Here is a 27,854-nt window from a genome sequence, read left to right as displayed (position 1 = left end):
ACTAACTAACAAAAAAGAATATTGTTTTGTTTATATCGTATCATCTAACTCTTGCCATCAACCAGTTTTTCACTAAGTCCTAGATGCAAATAGTCAGGAATTAAAGGGATTCTTATCCTACATTCTTCATGACAAATCCTCCCAATCCCAGTAATGGGAATACTCATTACACAGGATTCTCAAGAGCCCAGAATGGATCAACCCCACTCTGATTTGACTTGACAAATCCCCACATTAACTAGCTAGCTTCCTGTAGGCCAAGGCTGGAGGCATCACCGTGAGGGGGAAAAACTCCTGGCTAAGAATCTGGGCTCCACATCTTGCTATGTGTAGTCTCTCAGGCTAAGGCTCAACGCTGTCATCTGTAAAATAGGAAGTAGAGTTCCTGGGTGTGTCAATGTGTTGGGTAAGCTCTGAAGCGTTTCCTAAGCTTTGGGGTTATTGCTATTGCCTGGGCAGGAGTCTTAGACTGAACACGGTGAAATGCAGCATTTGACCCTGAGTCCCCACCGCCCCCCGCCCCCTGCCAGGAAGTGGATTATGAGTGGCAGACAGTCAAGGAATGAGCACGGGAGAGAAGTGTTGAGATCAGAGAGGTCCTTCCAGATCATCCCCACGAATGAAGGTGGAGATCCCCTGCCAGTTGTCACATTTAGGAGTGAGAGCCATCTGCTCTGGCAAGCTGGAAGAGGCCATCCATCATTTTAACATGTTTTCTTCTTGCATTTGCTACAGACACTGTAAATACCTCTTTAGTCTTTCAATGGCTCTGTTGCGAAAGCATTTCTGGTTTTCATCTTTCCCCTCGTAAACGTGCAGCAGATGTGAAGTCAGCTTTCGACATTTAGGGCTTGATTAATTATTTTGCACTTTAGGACCACTGGGAGATGGGACATGACAACAGTTTTCCACCCCACCCCCATGCTATCCAACAGAGAATCGCCTGTTTGCCTTTTCAGACTTCAAACCATCAGTGACTGAGAAGAAGGCATCAATCATGAATTCCTCATTCAACAACCCAGTTCTGCAATGGTCAGACTGGAGCACTGCAAAAGCTTTGGGGTCAAAGTCTTCTTTGTATCGAATGATTCTTCAGTGGTACTGTGTGTGAACAAGGGGCAGGTAGAAGCAGGTAGGGGAGGGAGTAGGAAACTCTGGAGAGACCCCTGGGCTGAGGGAAGAGGACACTGCCTATCTTCTGTGAGGGGGTGGGCTCTAATTGAGGACGTGAGATGGTCCTGGATAAGCCCTGAAAAAAAGCCCTGAGCCACCCTCAACTCTGGTGTAGGCCATGGCTTGTGAGCAAATGCTGAGCTTATAGGTAGCAACCACCCTGGGGAGGAGAGGACTGTGCCCAGGGCAGACATCCTGCATCTGGCTGCCATCAGGAACTGACCCTCTAACCCTTCAGAAGAAAGCAAGCCCTTACTCAACCCGGCACATGAGCTCTTGTTTCCTCTACCTTTTCTTGTTTTCTTTTTTCCCTTTCCATCTTTCTATAAGCTAAGGTAGACGAAGCTCCAGGAACTGGTAGACCCTCAATTATATTTGGCTCAAATACAATGTCTTAGCTTTCCAAGGCTGCAGTAACAGAAACACCACAATTGGCTGGCTATAAAGAACAGAGCTTTATTTTCTCACAGTTCTGGAGGCTAAAAGGCCAAATCAGGGTCTCAGCTGTGTCAGCTCCTTCTGCGAGCCTCTCCTCTAGTTTCTGGCATGCCAACAGTCCTTGGTTTCTTGGCTTATCCTCACATGGTGTCTGTCTTTCCCTTCTGTGTACCTCTGTGTCTATTCCACTCTTTTTATAACTTAGAAATAATTAGGTTTAGGACCCACTCTACACTGACATGGCCTTATTAACATAACAAAAGAGAAACCCCATTTCCAAACAGGACCACTTTCACAGTACAGTGGCCAGGATCTCAACACATATTTTAGGGAGACACAATTCAATCCATAACACACAGTGACAGTCCAGGAAGAGTATCCCTGGCTAGAAGATTTCTGGGTCCCAGGCTCCTTCTATTTCATGGCTCCACCATCCCCTGGGGCTTTGAGGTCATAGGCATCCTGCTGGCAGAAAAGGAAACAGACCGTGGAGCACGAAGACCTGCCCTCTTGAAAGCTCCAGAGCACAAGGGATGCAGCACCTGTGCTCACGGCTATGCTGAGGCCTTCGTCATGCAGTCACAGCTAGCTGCAGAGGTGTCTGCGCTCACGGCTATGCTGAGGCCTTCGTCATGCAGTCACAGCTAGTTGCAGAGGTGTCTGCGGAGTGCAGGGATCACTACCTTGGAAAGAGGGACACAGCTTATTGGGTAGCTCGTGATCTCTCACACATGCTTTTAATTTTAGTTTTTCTTTTCATCAAAGTGATGCTTGCACATATTTTAAAGAGCCAAATAGTTTTACAAGGTTTCCTATGAAAAACAACAGTCCTTCACCCCTTCCCACCCTTCCTTCCCCCTCCCTAGACACAATTCCTTTTGCCTCTTTGACCTAATTATTTTCCAGACTCAAAGGGCACATGTATTGGATTTCTATTGGTGCAAAACGAATCACCACACACTTACTGAAATTTCTGGATGGCCCTCTATTTTTATCGTTTCTCTATTTGATATCTTTTGGTTCCTTTTGTTCTCCCTCATAGAGGTTTTCTCAACTTTATATTCCAGTCCCTCTCTTGAGGTTGTTTTTTAGTTTCTGTTACCTTATTCTAAATTACCAAGAACTTTTTTTTGTATTGTGCTTTAGGTGAAAGTTTACATAGCAGATTAGTCTCTCATTAAACAGTTAATACACAAATTGTTTCGTGACATTGGTTGCCAACCCCGTGATGTGTCAACACTCTCCTCTTCTCCACCCCAGGTTCTCTGTTTCCATTCGAATAGTTTTCCTGTCCCTTTCTGCCTTCTCCTCTTTGCTTTTGGGCTGGTATGTCTGTTAGTCTTGTATACACGATTGAACTATGAAGTATATCCCTCATGGGTGTTATTTTTGGCCCTATAGATCTGTCTAATCTTTGGCTGAAGAATGGACCTCAGGAGTGACTTCAGTACTGAGTTAAAAGGGTGTCTGGGGGCCATACTCTCAGGGTTTCTCTAGTCTCTGTCAGACCAGCAAGCCTGGTCTTTGTGTGTGTGTGTGTGAATTTGAATTTTGTTCTGCATTTTTCTCCCTCTTTTATGATCTCTGCCAGAGCAGTCAGTGCTGGTAACTGGGCACCGTGTAGTTGTTCAGGGCTCACTCTGCTGGAGGCTGTAGCAGCTGTGGTCCATTAGTCCTTTGGACTAATCTTTCCCTTGTGTCTTTGATCTTCTTTATTCTCTTTTGTTCCAGCCAGGATGGGACAAGTAGATTACCTTAGATGGCTGCTCACAGGCTTTTAAGATCCCAGACGCTACTCACCACGGTCAGATGTAGAACATTTTCTTTATAGACTATGTTACACCAGTTGGGCTGTATGTTCCCCGAGACTATGGTCTCCAGCCCTCAGTCCAGTAGCTCTGTCTTTCAGGGAGTTTGGACGTATCTGTGAAGCTTCTATGACTTTGCCCTGATCAAGTTGTGCTGAATTCCCCGGTATTGTGTACTGTCTTACCCTTCACCCAAGTTACCACTTACCTACATCTAGTCAATGTTTTTCTCTTCCCACTCTTCCCCTCCCTTGTAACCATTAAAGATTGTTTCTGTGTAGAAACATTTTCATGTGCTCTTATAACAGCGGCCTCATACAGTATCTGCCATTTCGTGATTGGCTTACTTCACTCAGCATAAGGCCCTCCAGATTGCGCCATGTTGTTAAATGATGTTTTGCAGATTCAGCATTGTTCCTTACAGTTGCGTAGTATTCCATTGTGTGTATGTGCCAAAGTTTGATTATCCATTTATCTATTGATGGGCACTTAGGTTGTTTCCATCTTTTTCCTGTTGTGAACAATGCTGCAACACAGGTGGACATATGTCTGTGCAGGTGACAGTTCTTATTTCTCTAGGATATATCACTGGATGGTACGGTATTTCTACTTTTAACTTTTAAAGGAAGCACCATATTGTTTTCCAAAATGGTTGTACCATTTTTGCATTCCTACCAATCTCTTTTTTTTACCAATCTCCTCAGAACCTCTCCAACATTTGTTGTTTTTGTGATTCGTGCCAGTAATGTCAGCGTGAGATGGTATTCTCCTCGTAGTTTCGATTTGTATTGCTGTAACAGCTAGTGATCTCAAACATTTCCTCACGTGTCTGTGAGACACCTGGATGTCTTCTTTGGTGAAGGGTCTGCTCATACCCTTTGTCTTTTTTAATTGGATTATTTGTCTTTTTATTGTAGAGGTGTTGGATTTTCCTGTAGATTTTAGAGATTAGACCTTTGTCAGATATGTCATAGCCCCAAATTTTCTCCCCGTCTGTAGGTTGTCTTTTTACTCTTTTGGTGCAAGAAGTCTTTTTTTGTTCTATGACTGTTTCTTTATGCATGTTCCCCTTTCATGGGGTGCAATATCTTCTTTTATTTCTTTGACAACGTTATTGATAGTCCTGTGGATGCTTTCTTCTCTCTGCACAGTCTCTGTGTCTTCCAAGTTGCCTTTTAGCAATCTAGAGGGGCTTCATATTTCATGACACAGGCTTTCCTGAGACACCGTCTGCTTTGCCTGCCTGTTCCTGTTTGACTGTGAGGGATTGAGAGAATGATCAGAAGTCTGGCGTGCAAAAGTGGTGCTTGCTAACTATGGCCTTCCCTATAGGCGGAGGTGGCTCTTTAGGTAGGCAGCTTCAGATGTCAGAATCTTTAGGTGTTTTCTCTTGGCCTGATCTGATCCCCCAGGAAGGACCCTCCCAGTCTTCTATGGAGGGAGACAGCCTGGCTTCCTGCATTCTGAAATCCTGGGAGGAGGGGTCAGCATGGGTCTCAGGATCCAATATGCATATATTCATTTAATCCCACTGTTCCTATTCATTTTATCCTTCTGCCCTTAACTGTGCCTGATGTCCTCCAGCCCCAAATGCTCTCTTTTTCCTCTTCAGACAATAAACATCCAATCCCTTGGCAGGATGGGGGAGGGGAGAGCACGGGAGAGAGAATCTGGGGCACCTGTGTGCATCTTATTTTAGTCCCCCTTTCTTCATACCCACTTCCAGAGGTACCTGGTGCTACCTTGTGAGACTCCCACGGGATTTGTTCTTGGCTTTCGTTCCCAGCTACCGTCTCAGGATTTCTTTTATCTCACGTTTGCTAAGTACTGTAGCTTCCAAATGTGTGTTGCTGTTACATCCTCCCTTGTTCTCCCTGTCCTTGTGGGCGTCTGCCTCCAGTCTTATTATTGTGTACAGTTCCAGGAAAGTTGAAAGCAACACCTTTTATCAACCCACCACCTGTGCTCAGAAACCCCAACAACTTCTTCAGCCTTTGGCCTCTATTCCTCAGACACCTCTCTAGGCACTTGCTCTGGCCTGAGCTTCCCTTTCTGCTTTTGTAAAATTCTTTCCATCTGAAATTTGACCCTCACCCGACCCTCACATACACATATGGTAGCACAGTGGTTAAGAGCTTGGCTGCTAATCAAAAGGTCGGCAGTTCAAACCCACCAGCCGCTTGTTGGATACCCTATGGGGACAGTTCTACTCTGCCCTATAGGGTCGCTCTGAGTCAGAATCAACTGAACAGCAAGGAGTTTGGGTTTTTTGGTTATACATAAGCCACCTTTGTCAAAATCCCACTTGGCAAGGAAAACACGTATCCACTGCTACGGTGAGATTTTCTCTGGAGAAGGGAACAGTATCTGTCTGGAAAGATACTGCCACATGGGTTTGGAATAAAGGCTGCCAGGCCTGATTGTTCCATCCGTGAGCTCCATACAAATCATCAAATGCTTGATGAGTGGACTGCTGAGGAATGAGCGGACTGCTGAGGCTGAGTGTTACATGGGAATGACGACCGGCACAGCCAAAACCCCCTGGAGCAACACTCATGGGGAGGCCTGTGGGCTACAGATGGCGTGCCAGTGCAGAGGACTGTTGCCCGGGACAGTGGTAATGGCCACAGCCTCCTCCTAGATGTGGGGCGACCAGCCGCAGCTCCCTAGAGGCAGGTCTGTTTCCTTTGTGGAGGACGTCCAACAGTTAGAGCAGTGCAGACCGCTGGAGGCACGCACTGTGCGACCTAGCAGACTGTGAAGAAGGTGGAGATATGTTCCAAGGCTGGAGACAGGCGGGACGGGCCTCTTGGCCAAGGGGTGATGGGTGGCTAGTAAGCCAGCATCGGGCCAGCTTCGTCCTTAATGAAGAAGTGACTGGTTGCGACATGTGGGGGGAACAGAGGAACATTCTGAATCATACTTGGTCAGGACAGTGTCTTTTAAATGCCATCAACACAATCTGCCTCGGAGAAGAATGATTACTTCCTGCCAGCAAAGCCCCTCTGGAGGGACTCGCCTAGTGACCTCCTACCCAGCCCCTGGAGGGCACCAACTTGACTCATGAATGGGAATTTTAGGGCACAGACCACACACCAGTTAGGGAAAATTTACAGATACTCAGGGCGTTCAATCTGCCATGAGAGTTTACAGTTCACCATAACCTGCAACCCAGGACACCGTTTTCACTTCTCCCTTGGTTACCTGGAAAGCGAAGTCTTTTCTACCTGGGCCCCAGATTAACCTGGCAGCTCCGCCAAGCTCTGAATTCTGTGAGCAGGATGACGGTACCATACCCCTTTCTCGGTCCACAGGATGCAGGTGCCTGCTGGGCTGCCCGCACTCTCCTGGCTTTTGAGCCTGACTCCTTATAACAACCATTAACGACTCCAAAGGCCAATGAACCCGGGCTGTGTAGACCCCAGGCCTCTCCCCCACGGGTCGGGGCAGCCAGCGAAGGCTCGGCAGGGGTGACACGGAACGGGGTTTGCTGCGCTCGATTTACAGGCACTCGAAGTTAGGTACTCGCCTCTCCGGCGGTAGCCTAGGCCCGGAGGAGACAGGCTGGGAGCCGTGCAGGAGGCGGTGCGGGTGAGTCAAGGGCAAGTTGGCCGGACTGGGCAGGGAAGCCACAGGCGGGGTTCAGCCGAGCACTTCCTTCGGGAAGCCCAGACAGTGGGTGGGTGCGTGGGTGGGGCGCGGTGGGCGGGGCTCTCACAGCTGGGGGCGTCTGAAGCCTCCCGACCGCAGTGGCAGCCGGGCTGGGGGCGCGGAGGGAAGGGACCCTACGGTCCCTGAACCACGGCGCCGGCCCCCCCAGAATGTAGTTCACTCTGCACAGTACAAGCCGCGGTGGGCGCGCCCCCCAGTTGACCACCAGTCCGGGGGCCAGTATAGCTCCCACCGATCCCGGGCTCTCGGGCGCGCGGCCACGCCCCACGTCTCCGCCCGCCGGGAACGAGCAGGGGGAACCTGGCTGCTGCCGCGGGGGCGGCCCACCTCGCCCGTGACCTCGCCCCCAGCCCGGCCACCCCTCGGTCCGGAGCTAAGGGGGAGCGGGTGCCAGGGGCAAGCAGCTCGGGTCTCCGGGAACGGCCGCCCAGGGGAGCCGGCAGCGCTGGGGAGCGGCGGCAGTGTCTTCCGGCCCTCGGCTGCTCCGGAGCAGGCACGCCTCCCGCCCGTGCAAACCTGACTCTGGAAAGGAAAGCAGCGGAGGCTGAGGCCCGCGAGGCGCACCCACCCACGGTGGCCCAGCGGGCGGGGCCGGGGGACAAAAGGGGCGCCCTCCCGGACTCTCCCCTCCGCGCCAAGGTTCAAAGCTGTCATTGTGCAAAAGCTCCGGCAGGAAAATGCCCGGCAGGCCCCAGCCGCGGAGGGGGCGGGAGCGGCCCGCGCGCTTCTACCCGGGCTGGCCCGGCCGCCCTCGGGAAGTCGTGCGTCAGCGTGCCCGGCGCCCAGCTCAAATTTCCGTTCCTCCTACCGCGGGCCCGGGAGGCACGCCCATTGGCGCGCGCAGGCCCAGCGGCCGTGCTGGTCCCTCTGGGCGCCCGGATTGGCCCGGCCCTGTGCCCTCGGACCAATGGCGTGTGCCCCTGCCCCCGGCCACGCCTCCTCCCCAGGCGCGGGCGCGCGCCCCGGCTCCCCGCCCCCTCCGCGTGCACGGCTCCCCGCGGCCGCCGCCGCCTGTAACCTGCGCCGCCAGGATGTGGCTGGGGGCTGACGTCGGGTCCAGATGTGGCCCCGGCCCCGCCCACCCCCGGGGCCGGGCCGCCCACACGGAGCCGCGGCGCGCACGGCGGCTGTCCTGCCTGCCACAATGCGCGGCGAGGCTACGGCTGCGACTCGGTGCGGTGCCTCCTGACGTCGCCGCCTCCAGGCATCCCTAGGACAGGCTGCCCCAGACGCCGCCCGCGCGTGGAGCCCTTCGCCCCCGCGCACTCCATGCGCTCACTCCTCGGTGCCCGGCCGGGCGGGCGCCTCGCGGACGCGGAGCCGCGCGGGTGACTGCGGAGGCGGCCGCGCGCCCAGCCCTGCCCCCGGAGAGGCGCGCCGCGCCGCGCCCCCCGCCCCCACCGCCCGCTCTCCGAGGAGGCTGAGGGTGCGGATGCGCGGCTGAGTCGGGAGGAGAAGTGCCGCCGGCCGAGCCCCGTGAGCATGGCAGCCGCCGCCTATGTGGACCACTTCGCCGCCGAGTGCCTCGTGTCCATGTCCAGCCGCGCGGTCGTGCACGGGCCGCGGGAGGGGCCGGAGCCCCGGCCCGAGGGTGCGGTCGCCACCGCCGCCGCCACGCTGCCTCGCGTCGAGGAGCGCCGCGACGGCAAGGACAGCGCCTCGCTCTTCGTGGTGGCGCGGATCCTGGCGGACCTCAACCAGCAGGCGCCGGCGCCCGCGCCGGCGGAGCGCAAAGAGGGCGCCGCGGCCCGCAAGGCGAGGACCCCCTGCCGCCTGCCGCCCGCGCCGCCCGCCCCCGAGCCCGCCTCCCCCGGCGGCGGAGGCGCGGTGGCTGCGCCCCCCAGCCCCGCTTGGAGCGAGCCTGAGCCGGGGCTAGAGCCCGAGCGGGAGCCGGAGCCCGCGGGGAGCTGCGAGCCCGGCCTCAGACAAAGGGGCCGGAGGGGCCGGAGTCGCGCCGACCTGGAGTCACCGCAGAGAAAGCACAAGTGCCACTACGCGGGCTGTGAGAAAGTTTACGGGAAATCCTCGCACCTCAAAGCGCACCTGAGAACTCACACAGGTTAGTGGGGCGCCGGGCGCCCGAGCGCGGAGGGGCAGCGGCGCGAGCCCGGCCACGCCCCCGGAGAGCCGGCCGGCCGGCCGGCGCGGAGGTGGGGAGGGCCGCGCCCGGGAAGGTCGCTCCAGCCGGGGACCGTCAGGCCCCTCGCCCCGCCCCGGGCCCCCTCTCGGCTCGGGGACTCGCCGCTCGGTGCCGCGACCGGGGGCGAGAGCGCGGCGGGCCGAGCCAGGGCGGGTTCCTGGGTCCGAGAGCCGGCGACCGCGCCCCCGCCGGCACGCCCCCTCCCCGGGCGCGCTCGGGCGGGGCCGCGGGGCGGATGTCGTAATCCGACGGGGTGGGGCGGGCGTCCCTCCCAGGCCCCCGGGGCCGGAGCGGGCAGGTGCGGGCGGTGGGGCGGGGTCCGCGGGCGCCGCTGGGGGTGGTGGGCGGCGGGGGGCTGGGCCGCCGCCGGTGGGGGCCCTCTGGCCCGATTTACCCCCCGGCCGGGCGCGCGCTTGGGAAGGGCGGGGGCGGGGCCGGGCGCGCGGCGGGCGAAGTTCACGCGGGGACAGCGGCTGCTTCCCACCCACTCGGCACGTTCTTCGCTCTTCCTGTAAATTCCGCAGCGCTCTAAGGTTTAATTTGTCGTAAGCAGGGCCATCGGCCGTACTAGCCCACTTGGGGGGCGGTCCCGTTCCCGCCCGGCTCTTTGTGGGCGGCCCCCGCCCATCCGGCCCGCGGGGGCGCGCCCGGCCCCGAGGGGCTCAAGCGCGGCTCCGCGGCCGGGCTGGTGACACGTCCAGAAAAGAGCACATTGTTGGATATCCATCCGGCCGCACCTTTCCCGGTGCCAGTGCTCACCTGCCCGGGACGGCCTCTCGCTGCGAAACCGGGGGACCGCGGCGGAGGCGGCGGACGCACCTGCACAGGCGCGCGCAGATCCTAGGGCTCGCACTTCACTTCGCTTGGGGCGGGTACCTGGTTGTTGATGAATCGTGGCCTTTTTTTTTTTTTGTACGACACAGACCAAAAAAATTGTTCAAACGGTGGCAGCTCTCCTGTTCCCAGTTTGGTTTGAAGAATCATGTTTCCTTGGAGCTCACGTGAACTCTTGAGTGAGACAACTCTCTTAAACGTGGGGCAGGTTCGAAATCTGTATATACTTAAAGGACTAACTTGTTCCCAAGGGCTAGGTCGTCTCATTTGTGAAATAGTTCACATGCTGATTACAAGGTATAAAAACAACCTGCGGCCTTTGAACGCTAGAGAGAAGGCCGTTTTCTCCTGTGCATTTGGAGGCCAGCAGGCCCCAGGTCTGCGGGTGTCCAGGCCCGTGATCCCGAATGAGCCTTCCCCGAGGAGGCTGTCCGCTGCCCCTGGCGCGTTGCCGCTTCCCCAAACCACGTGGCAGGTGGATGGTGCCCAGGGAGAGAGCGAGGCCACTTTTCAGAGTCAGCGCTGTGGGTGTGGGGGCCAAGGCTGAGCTGGGGTTAGCGTAAGGGTCTTGGCCTCAGGCCCGGAAGGTTGTTGCAAGCGTGGGTATGGCCGGGGGAGGGGCCGAGCTAGGATCTGAACCAGGGTTGGTGAACCTGAGGACGAGGTGGGAGGAGGAGACGGCACGTGGGGTGTGGCTGGGGTGGAGACCCGCGTTGGGGGCCTAGACCCGCGCTGCGCCCGGAGCTTGACGATTGGCAAATCTTTCCGGTTCCTTCCCCGGGCCACGTGCCCGCGAGGGGCCCAGCGGACCCGCAGTGGGTCTCGGGGTGTCGGCCCTACTGGGCAGCGCATGGCCACCCCAGTTGGTGAATTGCGTGGGACTGGCCGAGGGGCGGAGCTCGCCGCGTGGGCGGGGCCGGGCGGAGGCTCCACCGGGATGTCTTTCCTGGCTTGCCAGGGCCCGACGCTCTTCCTGGTCTTCCCCTCCCTTGCCAGCCCTCTCCTCAGTGAGCTAAGGGGCGGGGGAACCGGAGCTCCCGCGGGGAGGGCACAGCCAGTCTCCACCTCCTTGTGCTTTCTGGGGGTCTCTAAAAACCCAAAGGCACAGAAGAGTATGGAGCCTGCGGTGCTGCAACATCTATTCTGAGAGCTCTCAGCTGGGACTCGGGCCCCACCCTCCAGGTTTAGCATCAGACTGGAGAACTCACCTCCAGGCCAGGCACAGGCCTCAGAGTCTGGAGTTCGCTTGGGGCCCTTAGGAAGAGTACATTTTTCCAGGTCTCACGTAGAGACTTACACTGGCGTTTGCGTCTGTGGCCGAGAACCTGCGTTTTAACCTGATTGCGAATCCGATTGTGAAAGCCACACTTCAGAGAACCTGCTGTGGAGGGTCAGCCTGTAGCAGAGGGAAGCCCACTCCCAGCCCCTGTCGCAGGCGGACAGAACAGTTAACTGAGGTTCATAGTTCAGAGGAACACTCCTTTTCTTTCCCTACTCTCATCCCAAATTCCAAAATAAGATTGGGAGTGGAGGGGGTGACTCTTGGAGCATTGGTGGGGGAGTTGAGCAGCCAGAGCCCAGGAGAGGGCCCCTGCCTGCAGAAGTGGACCTGGGGTCTGGTGGCCCAGGGCTCTGAGGGAAGAGCTCATTCCTTGCTTGAGGATATTGAGGAGCTCCTTGGTGAGCAGAGAAAGGGTGGCCCCAGGGGTGACAGCAGGACCTGGCTCTGGAGGTGGCAGTGGTTTGGCTTGGGGGTTCCCAGCAGCATTCTGGGAATCTCTGCAGACAGTGGCTCAGGTCGTTTCAGCTTCCCTTCTTCTCCACCAGGCAGCCTGCTCTGCCTAGAAACCCGGGGTGATCTTATGTCAGGGAGTGAAAAATTAAAACCATGTTATGCAAGAAGAAAGCCTACAGCTTTGTGTCATCTAGCTCTTTTACCGGGGACAGGTCGTCAGACCTCCGGCTGATTGATTTCCTCAGCTCTGCACAAGGCTTGGTGCTGTCTACGCTGACCACTGTAAGGTCTTTGGGAAACAGGACGTGGGTGTGAAAACTGCTTGGAAAGTACAGGAGTCAGCCTTGACTTCAGGCTAGCTCCTGCTCCCGCCACTCCTGCTGTCCCATTTAGGTAATTCTTGATGTGATAACAAATGTATGATAAAACAAAACAAAGAAACCAAAATCTTTGCAACTCAAGCCACTTATTTGGTTAACTAAAATTTAGTAGCCCAGGCCTGGAAAGTTTGCTAAGATTCACTTTTGGGAGCAGCAAGACCAGGAGCCAATTTACTTAAAGGCTGAGGGTTTTTTTTTTTTTGTCTCTAATTTGAAATCGTTTTTGTTTTTATTGAAACATATAAATACGTGTCAGTTGAAAGCGTTGGTCCTTTCCTAGTTCACTTTTTAGAAGTTTATTTTGTTTTTGAGAATATACACAACACAACATACACAAATTTAAGTTTATACAGGTACAGTTGAGTGACATTGATTACATTCTTAGAGTTGTGCAACCATTCTCATCCTCTTTTCTGAGATGTTTCTCCGCCAGTAACATAAATTCCCTGCCCCCTAAGCTTAGTATCTAACCTTTCAAGTTGCTGTTGTCACTTTGATCCCATGTAGGTAGTTCTTAAAAGCATAATGCTTAAGGCAGTTTTTACTAGTTAAGCTAAACTGTTTTTTGGTTTTAAAAAGACTTCAGGAGATATTTTTGGTTTAAGGTTTAAGATTATCTTAGGGCAATAGTTTGGGAGGCTTAGCCTAGGGGCTTTTGTGTGGTAACTGGATGACTTGCAAAGGCAAGGCCTGGGACCCTCTTTAGGCCGACTCCCCCACCCCACCCCCTCACCCCCGCCCCAGCGCCTGCCCCTGGAGGGTCCTGCCTCTTGTCCTGAGTTGGGCTGGGGGGCTTGGCAGGCCCCCAGTGGAATGGACAAGCTGGCTTTCTTGGCAGAGACGCTCGGAGTACATTCCTACCTATTTGTTTCAGCAGAAGAATTGTTTTCAGAACAGCTCTGTGTTGTTTTCCTTCCAGCACTGGGAGCCAAAACCCCGCGTGTGCATGCTGCTGGGGTGGGCCTGTCCCAGTGGCTGGCTCTGGGGGGCCTGACTGGCAAGGTGGGCTGTGGCAGCACCACCTCTCCCTCCTGCAGACCCCTGTGACCTGCAAGTTCTCTTGACCTTGTTGGGGTGTGGGCAGGAAGCGAAGTAGGGTTTCTTTCTCTCAGCCCTTCCTGTGATAATGTAGGTGGGGTTAGCCTGAAGTGATCTTCACCCAGTGAAGAAGGGGCTTGGTCGTGAAGGAGATTACGGGGCAGGGTTTTTAGGCTCCTTACCCCCACACTGGAGCCCTGGTGGCGCATTTGTTAAGAGCTTGGCTGCTCACCAAAAGGTCAGCAGTTCATACCTACCAACCACTCCTTGGAAACCCTATGGGGCAGTTACACTCTGTCCTGTAGGGCTGCTGTGAGTAGGAATTGACTCCGTAGTGGCAGCAGGGCCCGACATCAGCTCTGGCTTTGGAGTGTTGTTCCCAGGTACCCTGCTCACCTGGATCCCTCTCATGTGTACCCTGATGCAGCTGCCTGGGTAGGGCAGCCTTCGAGAGCTAGAGAGGAAGGCGAAGTCAGGTTGGGGACTTTGTTCAGAGACACACCCGGGCCTGTGGGCTCCAGCTCCTCCTCCCCCGCAGCCCCAGGATGCCAGAAGACCTAGTTGTGAAACTCTTCCAAAGAGCAGAAGTGTGTGGACCCAGCTAACTGCTGTCACCCTGTGTTGGTGTGCCTCTTTCCAGACCCTTCTAATGGATTTGCATGAATATATGCCATCCACAGACATTTAAAAGAAAACACAAATGAAATCCTACCAGATGCATTCTTCTCCACAGATTTTTATTTTGTGTGTTTAACTCACGGGGCGGCTTCCCTCTTTGTCGTGGCTGCGTGGCTTTTTAGGGTAGGTATGTGGATGTGCCGTACCTCATTTAACTTCTCAACAGTAGAAAGGGAAGCTAAGATGCTGTTCTCTCACTATTACAGGCATTGCAGCAATGGGCTCCGTTTCTGTGGGAAATTGACTCAATGGCAGCCGGTTTGGGTTTGCATTTATTGGCAGTTTTGACTAATGTTGACACTTCTAGGCAGCATTTTAATCCATCATGGAGTGGCTATGTTGACTTAAAAGACACTGTTTTTAAAGAAAATAGACTGACGTTTTTTGTCTCTCCTGGGCCTGTGACCAGGGACCGATTGCTGAGTTCCTGCTGGCCCTGCATTTTTTTACTCCTCTCAGTTCTCCTTTTGCACGTGTGACAGCATTAGAGTTAAGAACATTTAAAACCACACTGGCAAAGCCTGTCTTACTCTCTTGCACCATGACCTGTCTCCTGACCCTCCAGTCCTGTGTCCAGTTTTGAGGCACGCTTACTTCCCCCCGCATCCAGCCTGGTGGCATCGAGCCCTGCAGCAATTTTCTGGGGTCCCCCTCATCCTCCAGAGGTTCTGGGGGTCTTAGGAGAGCAAGCTGACACGAATACAGCTCCACTGACTGGACGTCCTGTGTCTGGGGCGTCAAATCTCTGGAACTCAACAGAGAGATGGGCTGAGCCTTCAGGATAGGCAGTGCGAAGTCCCCGCGTTAAAAATAGCTCACGTTGCCCCTCCCCGCCACAGGTCTGTCTAGCTTTCACTTTGGACATAGCTGCAACTCAGTTGAATGTTTGGTTCCTAGACATGGCAATTAGAATGGGAAGGGTGAGGAACATGTGAGGTGCATTTGTAGGAGCTAAAAGCAAGGAAGAGGAGGGAAACAACTGTCTAATATACATGTGTGTATGTGTGTGGGAGCTCTGGTGGCACTGTGGCTAAGAGCTCTGCTGTTAATCAAAAAAAAGGTCAGCAGTTCGAATCTATAAGCCGCTCCTTGGAAACCTTATGGGGCAATTCTACTCTGCCCTATAGGGTTACTATGACTTGGAATCGACTCGATGGCAACAGTTTTTTTGTTGTTGTTATTGGCATGTGTGTGTACATGGAATCCCTAGGTTAACACACTCAGCTGCTAACTGAAAGGTTACAGGTTGGAGTCCACCCAAAGGCACCTAGGAAGAAAGGCCTGGCAATCTGTTTACGAAAAATCAGCCACAAAAACCCTGCGGAACACAGTTCTACTTTGATGCACATGGGGTCGCCATGAGTCAGAGCTGACAACAACTGGTAACGTCTGTGTATTTAAACATGTAACTAAAGACGCATCAGAAAACAAAACAGTGCTAGAATGAATGTAGGGCCACTTGTGAAAGGCATGTACTTCTCCCCGGAATTTGCCGAGGTATGAACAGAGCACCCTGTATTAGCTGATGTTTGTAACGGTTATCACGAGTTGTTAGGACACTGGTAAAGGGGGTCCGCTTTGTGCTTTAAGAAGGTAGTTAAAATAGTGTTTGGGGAAAAAAGAGACCTTTAGAGTGGCACATTTCAGCCTCATGGTCATATCTAATACTCACAGAATTTTTGTTTGTTTGTTATTTAACTTTTACAAGAACCCTGTGAAATAGGCACTATTATCATTACTAATTTTTAAGTAAGAACATGAAGGCTCAAGTGGGTTAAGAAGTTTGTCCGAGGTCACACAGCAAGTGAGGTAGAGTAGAGGTGGGATTTCCGTCCCTGCGTGCCTGCTGTTCATGCTCCTCTCCTGTCTGGCCCTGCCTCCCTGGTGATGGGGTGCAGCCTAGTGGTCTCAGAAGCCTGTGGGTCCCCAGCACACTGCATCCCCACAATTGTTACTGCCTCTGACAAGCCACAAGAATAGGAACATCCATACACCTTTCCCCAAAAGAAAAATTGTTAATATTTTTCCACATTTTTTCTTTTCTTCTCTCTCTCCTTCTCCCTCAACATTTCTCTCCCTCCCTTCCTTTGCTTCTCCTCTCTGTTTGCTGCTGCTGTTGTTAGTTGCCGAATCAGTTCCGACTCGTGGTGACCCTATGTGTGCAGAGTAGAACTGCTGCACAGGGTTTTCAGGGTGCGACCTCCCAGAAGCAGATGGCCAGGCCTGTCCTCAGAGGCACCTGCGGGTGGGTTTGAGCCACCAATCTTTCAGCTCGTAGTCATGCGTTTAGTTGTTTGTGCCTACAGAGACTTGTCTTCTTTTTTTTGGTATTATATATGATGCAGTTTACAGTCCATATTCAATTTTCCCACTGATCTGCAGGATCTCGTTAATCGCACTTCATGTGGTTGTCACGTCTCTTTAATCTAGAACAGCCTCCTACCTTTTTGTCTTTGTTACATCGACATTTTAAAAATTCAGGCCATTTGTCTTGCAGAACACCCCACAATCTGGATTTGTCTGCCTGTTTCCTCATGACTACTGTTATTTCCAGGTGCCATCGAGTCAGTTTCCGACTCACAGTGACAGAGTAGAACTGTCCTGTAGAGTTTTCTAGGTTGTACTCTCTAGGGGAGCAGAGCGCCACGTCTTTCCCCCTCCGAGCTGCTGAGTGGGTTCAAACCACCCATCTTTAGCAGCCGAGCGCTTAACCGTTGCACCACCAGAGCTCCTGATTAGTTTCAGCTTAGTCGGTTTTTACCACATCGGTGATTTTGGACAGTTCCACTGCACCCAGCAGCAAGCGCGTGATGTCAGGTTGCCCCATTACTGGTTACGGGGTGTCAGCCTGGCTTCACTACAAAGGGGTGTTTTCCTCCTGATAATTAATGCGTAACCTGTGGGTGACACCTTGAAGCTGTAGCTTTTTTGCTGCCTGTCCTGGGGCGTAGCTGGGGTGTTGTCCTGGGGCAGAGACAGCAGGTAAAGTGTCTGTTCACTTTTAGGTACTCAGACTACCCCTGCCATATGTCTGTTGGGTTTCTGCTTCATTTTATGACTTTCTTCACTGGGTAAATGCTGCGTTTCTGGATTCTGCATTGGAAGTGTTCAAGTCAAAGGACAGCTCCCTTCCTCAGACAGGCAAGACTCACCCTAATTGTACTTTGAATGAAAGCGTTTCTGGATGGTATTGCTAGCAGCTCAGTAGGTAGTGGTGGGTGCATTCTTAGTCAGCCCACCATGCTCTGGGCTCTTGGCCGCAGGCAACTGTTTCTCTGGACTGAGCAGGGCCTGCAGTGAGCAACACCCTTAAAGTCCCTGCGGGTCTTTACAGGCTTCAGTTAAAAAAAATTGGCTCTAAGTCCACACAACCTGAGCCTGTTTCCCCCCCCGCCCCCCCCATGTACAGTCCCAAGTGGGATTATTTTCTTGAGAAATCAACTTCCCATCAAGATGGCAGTCCACCTTCCAGTGAGGGTGCTCTTAAGCTGGGCAGTTGGGACCCGGCTGCTGGGGTGTGGGCCTGGAATGGAAGGGCGGTGGAGACAGCCCCTACTCTGGATTAGCATGATGGAGAATTGGGTGCTGACGTCTTACTCTTGTTGGCAATAATCTGACGCTAGGCAATAACCCTCACCGGATCAGAAAGCCCTGCCATTTGGCGTTTTTGTTTAAGAAATGTTGCATTGTATTTTCGAGTGGTCTCTTGGTTGTTGTGGCTGAACTGTGCATGCAAACTTGGAGTGTGATTTCTAGCTCAGGTTTAGTTCTTAGGGTTTACGCTTGCTCCCCTCCCTGCCCCCAGCAGCTGTGAGTCAGCTGTTCACTAGTCAGGCTTCTTGGGAGCTGCACAGAGTTCTTGCAGTTGAGCTTGGGGCTGTGTAAAGAGGCCAGCATGTGCCTCCTTTGCTGCCTACCCATCGTTCTTGCAGCCACTTGGCTCTGTGTTTTCCTGCCCTGTGCCCGGTTCCCTCCTGACACGGCCCTGGGGCCTGAGAGGTGATTACCAAATGCGGTTGGCATTGTAAGTGTCCACTATGGCATCAAGACACACAGGCCTCGTGCCCGGCTCCCACTGCTGACCTCTCTGACAGGGATCACAATGGAGGGTCCCGAACAGAGCAGGAGAAAAATGTAGAACAAAATCCAAATTGACAAAAAAAAAAAAACCCAGACTTATTGGCCTGAAAGAGACTAGAGGAGCTCCCCAGGCTATGGCCCCCAGACACATGACTAACTCAGAGCTGAAGCCACCTCCAAAGTCCACCTTTCAGGCCTCTAAAACAAACAACGCATGAGAGGAACATGCTTCTTAGTTCAATCTAGTATACGAGACCAAATGGACAACACATGCCCAAAAGCAAAGATGAGAAGGCAGGAAGGGACAGGAAAGCTGGACAAATGGACACGGAATCCAGGGTGGAAAGGGAGAGAGTGCTGACACATCGCAGGTATTACACCCAATGTCGCAAACCAATTCATATATAGATTTTTAAATGAGAAACTAATTCGTACTGTAAACTTTCACCTAAAACACAGTAAAAAAAAAAAAAAAATTTCCAGTAAACTTAAACACACGCGCATGCACACACACACACACGCCTGCAGAATCGTAGCTTTTATCAACATCATTCTCGGTAAACAGGACAAGGGCACAGTTCCACAGGTGACTTTTTTGGGGGGGTGGGGAGGTTCTTTATTCTCCTTTTTTTTGAAGTTCGTCGCACAAAAACACTTGCTAACCAGGAACTTGGCCACACTCCGTGGCTGCCAGCCAGGCTATCCCAAGGTGACCTCTTTGAAGAAGCACTGAGGCCTGGCTGCCTCGGGTTAAATGTCCTGTGCCGCGGCCATGGGGGCAGCCCCCCCCCCGCCAGGATGGAGGGTGGTCCCCGGTCCCTGCATAGGGCATGGCCTGGAGTTGGAGCCCAAGGTGACAACATCTAAATGTTTGTAAGACGTTGGGCCCAAATTGGAAGTCACTTGCCAAAGGAACGCGTGGCTCCGTGGCCTCAGCTGGGCTTCTGTTTCAAAGGTAGCTTCTAAAAGATGGAGTTTTGGCTCTTTCTCCGTCCTGTGAATATGGGTCGCTGGAAGGAAGGCTGGGAGCTGGGGAGGCCCGGGGTAGACTCAGACCAGCCCAGGTGGGCATCTCTGCCCCCACTCAGCATACCGGGGCCTGTGTTCCTTAAGAGGAGCAGACGGGCAGGTGCCTCGGGCCAGGCATTGGCATGGGGCTACCAGGAGGGGTTGAGGCTGTTTATCCTGGGCCGTTGGTTCCCAGCCTGGAATCAGGGAGAGGGCCTGGGACCTGGGTGTCGGGGTGCACCAGGGACACACCTCACTTTTGGTTGGAGGTCTGGACATCTTCCCAGAACATATCCTAACGCGGGTACGTTGAACAAGGGGTGATAAAAGTGGATTGATTACATAGTTGCCACTAATCCTAATTTAAGATGGGCAAAAAGGTAGTTGACATTCTGGTTACTTAACAGGCTGTGTTTGGTCTTTACACATTTCGACCCTTCTTGCAAGAAGAGTCTGTTTTCCTGACTTAACACCGGTTGTCCACAATCCCCCTGCCTGGTCATCTGGTTTCCCCTCAGTCATTGATGGTTTCCATGTCTCAACTGCTTGGTGCCCTCCCCCCAGGTACTTGAATGATCTGAGGGGTCTGTGGTCCCTCCCAGCACAGCTGTCTTGCCCGCTTCCTTGCCGGCCCTCACGCTCTGGAAGGATTTTCCCTGTGCAAGTTCATTGGCTGGCATGGGCCACGTATGTGGGAGAAGGGAGTCCCACAGCACCGTGGGAGGACCCGCAGGGACGCCTCCCTGCAGTCTGTGACTAAGGGAGGTTGTCCAAGATGTCATCTTTTCTGTGGTGCCCCTTTTTGTTTGCATGGCAAATCCACTTAAAATAATTACTTTGCTGCTTGGCCTAAGGCACCCTGGGTAAGTGTCAGGGTGAAGGGCGTTGCAGGTGCCATCCATAGTTGTGATGGCGGGTGGTTGAGTGTTTTCGCCATGTCATCTCTCTGGGCCTCTGGCTGAGGATCGGGGAGCCCGAGAGCACCTGCTGCTGTGCTGGTGAGGCGGCGACTGAAGCACTGTCAGGCTAGAGCTCCCGCAGGAAAGTCAGCCCTGGCTGTGTATAGGGTCTGTGTGAAGCAGCCTTCTCTAATGATGGGTTGGGCATTAAGTGTGAACATTTTGCTTTGGGCAAGTTGCGTTGTTCTTTAGTTTACTCACTTTACCTTTGAAAACTCCAGCCCTCACCTCATTCCCTGGTTTTCCTTATCATCCTGAATTAGGAGCCCGAGCACTAAGGGTCTTCCAGCGCTCAAGCAGTCCTGTGGCTCGTACGGCACTGTGCGTGCCCTGGGGGGCAGGTGTTTGTCTACGGGTGTGCATGCATGTGTGTGTACACGTGTGCCTGTGCGTGTGTGTGTAACCTGTGCCTGTGTGTACACGTGCACGTGTGTGCATACTCCCATGTGCTCAGCCCCACCGCCAAAGCTCGGGAAGATGGCTCTGTTGGAAGTCAGGCATTGGCCCAGGCGGCAGGCTGCAGCCAGGGAACCACAGTGGGGCTGTGTCACTTCAAGGCTGACACTCTGCTCTGAGGGCACAGGAGGGAGAGCATGGTGTGCCAGCTGTGTGACACCAGGGCTGAGGGGTACATCGCCTTAGGTGTGGAGCCCAGCCGCTGTGCCCTAGTCTGCTCCTCCACCACACCTGGGGGCCAGGCTGCCTGCTGTGGGGACTGGCTGTGGCCAGGACATTGGGTGCCACGCCCCTTGGCTGCTCTGGTTCGGGCTCAGCCATGCTGCCCTTGTCTTCCTTCCCCTGCAGTCTGGGATCTGGTGTGTGTCTGACCTGCCTTCAGGGATTCTACCTTCAGGTGGAGGCACTGGGGAGCAGGGCCCAACCAGGCTGAGGAGGGAAGTTCACCTGCTTGTCCTTTGTGCTTCAGCCAGGCCTCAGCCTGGGAGACCCGGCTGGGCTGCGGTGGCTTCCTCCTTCCACCCCCTGGGGCTGGCCTGGCATCTGGTGGAGTGTTGGGCGGCTCTTCTGTGGTCACAGTCAGCACCCTCCCACACAGAGTGAAGATAAACACTCAGTCGCCTCGGCAACCAGTTGTGCTAGGGCTGGAAAGTGCTTGTGGCAAGAGAAGTTCTCATCGTCTTGGGTTTCCAGGATGGGTTTCTTTGTTTTTTTTTTTTTAATGAGCTAGAATGACTAAGATACCAAAATGCCTGACCTGGTTCTTGTAATTTTTAATAAACATTTTTGTTCCTTTTATAGGAGGAACATCTCTGTCAGAGATTCACTGGCTTTTCATGTTAACTGAGCCCAGGCCCTGTGAGCAGGCATGGTGTGGGGCGGAGGCCTGATGGAGGGTGGCACGCAGACCCCACGACAGCTGGCAGGCTGGGTGGGCGTGCTGGCCCCAGTCCAGGGCCTGGGAGTGCTTGCGTAAACACCATGCCAGGATTTTATTGGCTTCTTGGTTGATTCAGTTCCTTGGAAAATTTTGGGGCGATGCCTCACTTTCTCGGAGGGAGTATGCTGACCGCCATAACTGGTGCTTACTGGAAGTTGTCTGACGGACCAGTAAGTTCCTGAGGCCAGGAGCGCCACCCCAGCCAGGCCACATTGACTCTGGCAGATGCCCACCCAGGGTGTCAAGGTGTGACTTGCTTTACGTTGGCCTTCCCGCCTTTGCTGCTCAGCCATTACTGCCTGCCTAGTTAGCTCGGCCAGGTATGACCAGACGGGTGTCCTCCGCCTGCCCACGTGCCCGTGTGAAGACCCACTTGGTCCCGGTAAGTGTACAAGAAGGCTGACTTCATTCATTTTATTGTCAGTCAGTAAGGCTGAGCCAGATCACCGGGTGGGTGGTGTTTCCCTTACTTGTTGGCGCAGTTACACCAGCACACGTTCCTAGTGTCTCTGTTCATGCTAGTGTCTCTGTTCATTGTGATCGTCCAGGCTCAGGACGTGCCCTGTCTGAGTAGTGCTGTGGCCTACTTTCCCTGCCCTCATCACCCACCCAGGCTGTGGCCTACCTAGAAAGCATCTTTCCACAGCTGTCTGTCTCCTCACTGTGGTGGCAGGGCCCCCTGGCCCCCAGACTGAGGGACACGCCTACATTTATTACGTTTCCTGTAGGGTGCATCCTTAGAATCCCTTGCCCACACCGCCATGCCCCCAACCTTACCTGGTCCTGTGAGCGGCGGGGCAGTGGCCCCACAGCATGGCACAGAACCGCTGGGTGGCCGAGCCTGCCAGGTACACACTTGGGCTCCGCGCCTGGAGCGCCTCCTTACCTGGACACTGAGCAGCTTCTTGTCATCCTCTGCCCGTTTGCAAGGCAGGAACGGTCCTGTCAGCGTGGGCTTTTACAGGAACATGCGTGGAATTTGATTGTGACTTAATCTTTATAGTGTCGGAGAGAAAAGTTATAAAAGGTATTGCGATGGTATCCAAAGGTCCTGAAACAGTGCAAAGCCCTAAATAGCACATTTAGAAGCTTTGTAAGATACCCACCACCTCTCTACCCTTTCACGTCCTCACGACTTGGGCTTTGCAATTAACCGCCACACCATTGCTGCTTCTCTCCTAGCCTTGCATAAGTTCTACTCCATGTAGGCTGTATTTTAGAAAACTCAGAGCCTCTAATATTTTATTTTCATCAGAGAAAGACCTTTTTGTTTTACTACGCTTTGTCATTTAAACAGAGAGGCAGCATGACATTTGAAGGGGATCCCGGGCTTTGGGGTCAGGAGAAGAGTTCTGAACCCAGGCCTGTGTTCTCATCTGTGAAATGGGAGTCGTGCTGACCTCAAATGGAGGCTCCGAGGGCGAGTGAAGGTGACTCATGTGAGGTGCTGTGTGCGTGCACTGTGTGCGTGCAGTGTGTGTGTGTGTGTTTAACCTGCAAGAGCAGAATTTCACCCACTGCATTACTGCTCATGGGCACCTGAATGAAAAAGCTTTTCGTTGTCTTCTGTCTTGGAAAGAAACATGATTCAGAAGTCTTTTGTCGAAGTACATGCCAGGTCATACCCCAGTATCCTTGTCCATCACATCTGCCCTGCACCCTCAGCTCCCAGAGCTGTCTGTGGCAGGGCAGGTGGGACCAGCCTGGGGGCAGCCTCCCATCTCCCAGCCTTGTAGGCCACTGCGTCACAGGGCCTTTCCCAGCCCCATGGGTGTCCCCTTGTCTGCACAATGTCCATCTCCAAGCTGCTGCAAGGAGGATCCAGGACGTGGCTGCGTTAGGCCTTACAAACTGAAGTTCTGTGAACATATAGGCTGTTGTTATAGAGACCCTGTTGCCTGGCTGGGGCTGGGCTCAGACTAGGGAGACTTGGCTTAGGTGAGTCTCCTGTTGTTATCAGGTAACTGGGCCTTCAGATACCAGCAGGTGGTGCCTGGCAAGGCTCTGAACAGAAACTGGAGTTGACACTGTCACCCCATGCCCAGCCCTCACCTCCACAGTCTTGAACAGTCATACAAGACAGGTGGTTTTGCTAGTCCTGCTGGGCCACTGCTCCCAAAGGGAAGGGCGCCTGAGTCCTGGTGTCCTCGGCAGAGTGGTCTCTGGGGAGCGTGTCTCTGCACGGGGAGGCCAGCACCAGGCTTGGTGCTCCACTTCTGTGCCAAGCCCAGGTGCCTGGTGGCTTCACCGCTGACAGCCTCGTCGGCCCAGGAAGAGCAGAGTCTCTGCAGTCAGACTCGCTGCATTCTACCGCTTTAGAGTAGCCTCCCACGAGTAGGGCTCCTGTCGCTGCCAGAGCATCGGAAACACCCTGGTTGAGGGGCCCCCATGGGGGACTTGCCCTGGCTGCTTTTGAAGCCTGCCCAGAGTCTCAGGTCTCTGCACACACACCATGTCAGTGTGGATGATTGTTGTTTTTGTGAGCTTTGGGCCTCTTCGGGGACTTTTTTCTTTCTTTTTTGGGCCAGCAACTGTTTGCAGATATGGGAATTGTTTCCCAATGGGAAGCATTTTTGGGGTGGATTTTGACTGTTGAACCTCATCTTGTACCCCTTTCCTTTCATCACCGTTTGAGTGTATTTAGTATCAAAATGCTTCATGTGTGGTCTGGGTGGGTCCTCCCAGTAAATCTCAGTAACACCTGAGGGCATCGATTCTGAGGTAAAAACCTGGGAAGTAGCATGGCCTGCCTTCCTTTCAGGAGTCCCTGCGTGGTACAAACAGCTAAGCACTCAGCTGCTAACTGAAAGGTTGGACCTTCAAGTCCACCCGGAGGTGCCTTGGAAGAAAGGCCTGGTGATCTAATTTCAAAAAATCAGCCATTGAAAACCCTATGCAGCACAGTTCTACTTTGACACATGGGGTCACTGTCAGTCAGAGTTGACTCCGCACAACTGGTCTGGTCCTTCTTTTCTTCTGTATGTTTGCCAGTGTTCCCCTGTGCAGAGCTCCCTGGCTGGGCAGGGGTAGCCCTGGGCCTTGCTGTCTGCCCTCTGGGGTCGGGTCCCCAGTGCGTGCATGTCCTCCACAGCCTGGCCCCTTTGTGCTCTCTGAGGAGGCCAAGGCGCGTGCTGCCACCTGCGAGCCCTGCCCTGTGGCCTCATGCGGGCTGCTGTTTTCCAGGCTCTGGTTCCTTTTCTGCTCTGAGAGACAGACTTGTTGAGCACTGAGCTGGGGCAGCCTGCCACCCTGCCCAGGGCTCGCTGACTCAGGTATGGCTGCTACACCTGTCATCAGGCGCTCAGGGCCTCCCTGTGAGACACAGTGGTGAGGGTACCTTGTCCTCACTGGCAGACACTTCCAGATCACAGACAAAAGAGCCTTCAGAGTCCCGAATGTGCCTCCGCCCTACCTACAGGTGCAGGAGAGTCAAGCAGGGGAGGAGGCCAGCTGATTGCACTGGAGACCCAGGGCTGAGGGCAGTTAAGAGGAGCTAAGGGCCCCTCCCAGTAGCCCCTTGGTTGTCCCAGGGTGTTTGGCCAGTAGAGGCCGCTGGCTGGGTGTGGCTCAGAGCAGGGCAGGGATGTGAGGTATAAGGGTTCTGGGGCAGTTGCTTTCTGGACACTGGGGTCCTGGCCTTCAGAGGGGCACCACCCTGGCCTTCTCAGCCTTTGGGCAGATGGTTGTGGGGCCTGGGCTCTGTGGGGTGGGTCAGGAGGAGGCAGCAGTGAGATTTTGTCCCACAGACAAGAGGCACAGGATCCAGCCCCTCCCTTTAGCTCTGCCGAGAGGCGCAGGGATTTCTCTGGAGGGGAGGGAAAGTTGCCCAGGGCCAAGGAGGTGGGGTGAGGGCTAGGGGTGGAGTAGGGCCTGGCCTGGTCAGCAAGGTACAGGGAGAAGCTTCCTGCCAGCGCACACCCTGGGCCTGGTGTTGCCAAACTGTGTTTGTGGGGTGTCTGTGGGAAAGGTGGTGGATGTGGGGTGTCTCTAGTTCTTGAGTACCCTCTGGGTGCTTGGCTGGAGGACGTGGCACCTGATAAGGCAGCTGCGAATGTCCCCACCCCCAGGCGTGCTCTGCAGAGTCAGGGCATATGCTCCCATCCAACCCTGCCTGGGCCCAGGTCCTGTGGAGTCCTCCTTCCTCCTTCCAGTGCCTTGCCAGAAGGGGGCTGGTGGGGGCCTGCCACTTGTGAACTGTTCCGGGCGGGTGCCCAACAGGATGCAATGAAGGACCCCACAAGGGTGTGGTACTGCCCTGCCCCCATCACATCCTCAGCTTGAAAGGAAATATGTATGTAAGTGAATATGAAGAGAAGGGGTAGGGGCTTGAAATCCAGAGAGGCAGGCTGCGCCTACGCACCTGCCCCCGTGACTCCTGCAGTCTCTTGGACACCCCCTGAACAGTGGCCTTGGTGTTCCATTGGCTGTGGCCACCTACGACACTGAGCTGGCTCCCCCACAACCCAAGGCAGCTGTGCCCAGCTGTACCACTACACCTCCTATGCGGCTGTGTGGGGGAGAGCAGGCACCGCCCCACGTGGCTGATGGCTGGCCTGGCAGGCCCTCATCAAGGACTTAGAGAAACCCAGGGTGGGGCTCTGTGTTGTTTAGACCTGACTGGTGACCTTTGCTCAGCTGGTTTTCAGCCACGTCATGTCCACACCATCAATGTGCAGCTGGGGGAGGATGTCCCAGCTGTCCCTCACCCCCAGCTTCCACTCCCTCCTTGCTGCCCCATAGCGCGACAGGGAATTTGACCACTGTACGGAGGAGAGCCCTGTGAGTCCTGGGCTAAAGTGCTCAGATGCAGTGGGGGTTCCTGTCCTAGTGGAGAAGAGGATCAGAGGACGGACTTTTCTGGCCATTTCCCCAGGAGCTCAAATGGAGCCTGTGTTTAGAGCCTGTGCACATGGTGTCTGCCAGTGTATGCTTGGGGAGACCAGCCCTGTGCGGGCAGGTACGGGAGGGTGGGCCTTGCTGGGTAGAGGTGATACCTTTTCTGTAGCCTGCTCCTGGCACTCAGGTCACCAAGTTGGTAATCTACACTGGACCGTTTCTGGGAAGATGGCCGATCTGTGGTTCTCAGAAAGCATCTTTTCCTCTTCCTGTCTCCCTGCTTTTGTCCTCCAGAGAGCCCTCTCCACTTTGGGTGGTACACCCTAGCCTGAGGCCTGTGCTCCTTCAGAGCAGGTTTTCAGAATGGCTTGGGGTGAAGGGTGAGAGCAGGAGGCAAGCCTGCAGGCATGGGGCCTTGCACCCCAGTGCGGCCTCCCAGCCCTCTGCTGCCTCTCACTCCACTTCCCCGAAGCCCTGTGGGACCCCCAGCATCTCTGGGGCTTCCGGGGCCCTGGTCTAAAGCCTCATGCATTGCCTCCCCAACCCATCTCAGTGCAGGCCCTTTAAATGTTGGCAGCTCCCTTCTGCGAGTTCTCGCTCTCAAAGTCATCTTCTTTCTTCAGCTGGAAGAAGAAATGAGAGCACCACCTGTGCCTGACATCTTTCGGTTTCTAGACGAGACATCCCAGCAGGACCCGTGGTCAGGCAGGCTCCTGCTGGCCCTGCATGGCTCAGCAGATAGGCAGGGCCGGGGCCACGCAGCACTAGGACCCCCAGCTCCACCCAAGAGTCACGTATTCAGCAGGGGTCATGATTGTGCAGGAGCAGTCTTGACGGGTGGGTCAGCAGGCATGTGGGGGACAGCCTGGGGACCTACCCGAGGAACTTCAGGTTAGGGAGCAGCTGGGTACCAGGCGGACCTAGTGTGAGGTGCAGTCCAGCACTATTGACCTGGACCAGGTGTGCCGGCCTCTAGGCCTCAGCACTCTGTTTTGTGCTGAGGTGAGGTGCTGCCTCTGTAAGGGCCCAGAACCCGGCTCAGTGTGGAGGAGCTCCTGGGGCCAAGGAACTAGAGCGCTAGGTAAGAAGCTTGGGTTGGACTCGCCCACAGACCAGCAGTATCTCCCCCACAGCGCTGCTGGCAGCAACAGCCGTCCTGAGACCCTGCTGGGCCAGCACACTTAGGGGACGCCGTTCTTGGCCCTCATGGGTGGGGAATGGGAAAGAGGAGTCAGCCAAAGTATTAGTAAAGCTCGGAGAGCTTGAGGCGTGGAAGGGGCTCTGAGGAAGCAGGAGCAGGGGGAGGCCGCCTGGTCCTGTAAGGGGAGTGGTGACAGAGCTGGGCACCAAATACCCTCTAGGACTGGAGGTGCCTTGGTGAGTTAGGGCACCCTCAGGAGTCAGGCTTGGGCTCGGGGTTTTACATTAATGTGACAGCAGGATCCCGAGGGTCCGACTGTCAGCCCAGCCTCTAGTCCCTTTGTGAGGGAAATGCCATATGTGGCCCAGGGCACGGCTTAAGTTAGAACACACAGGGACATGCATATACAGACACACACAGGTCACACAGACACGTGCACACTTGTACACTCACATGCAGGCACACAGGAGCAGGCAGGTCTTCAGCCCTCAGAGTTGCTTCAAGCCCATTTCTCCTAGGCCTGAGGGCTTCCTGGAAT

The 27,854-nt window shown here is 54.5% G+C and overlaps 1 protein-coding gene across 1 annotated transcript in view; it reads left to right on the top strand.

The window, feature by feature from the left end:
- The first annotated feature begins 8,469 nt into the window (after positions 1 to 8,469).
- Positions 8,470 to 27,854, top strand: part of KLF13 (KLF transcription factor 13) — a 49,001-nt gene continuing 29,616 nt past the window's right edge. Inside the window, exon 1 of the mRNA XM_064296219.1 lies at positions 8,470 to 9,150. Coding sequence (XP_064152289.1) covers positions 8,574 to 9,150 — 577 coding nt within the window. The 5' untranslated portion in view covers positions 8,470 to 8,573. The remainder of the gene's footprint in view (positions 9,151 to 27,854) is intronic.

This window comes from Loxodonta africana, chromosome 13, assembly GCF_030014295.1.
Source record: "Loxodonta africana isolate mLoxAfr1 chromosome 13, mLoxAfr1.hap2, whole genome shotgun sequence".
NCBI classification, from domain to species: domain Eukaryota; kingdom Metazoa; phylum Chordata; class Mammalia; order Proboscidea; family Elephantidae; genus Loxodonta; species Loxodonta africana.
This window is presented reverse-complemented; position numbering and strand designations above follow the sequence as displayed.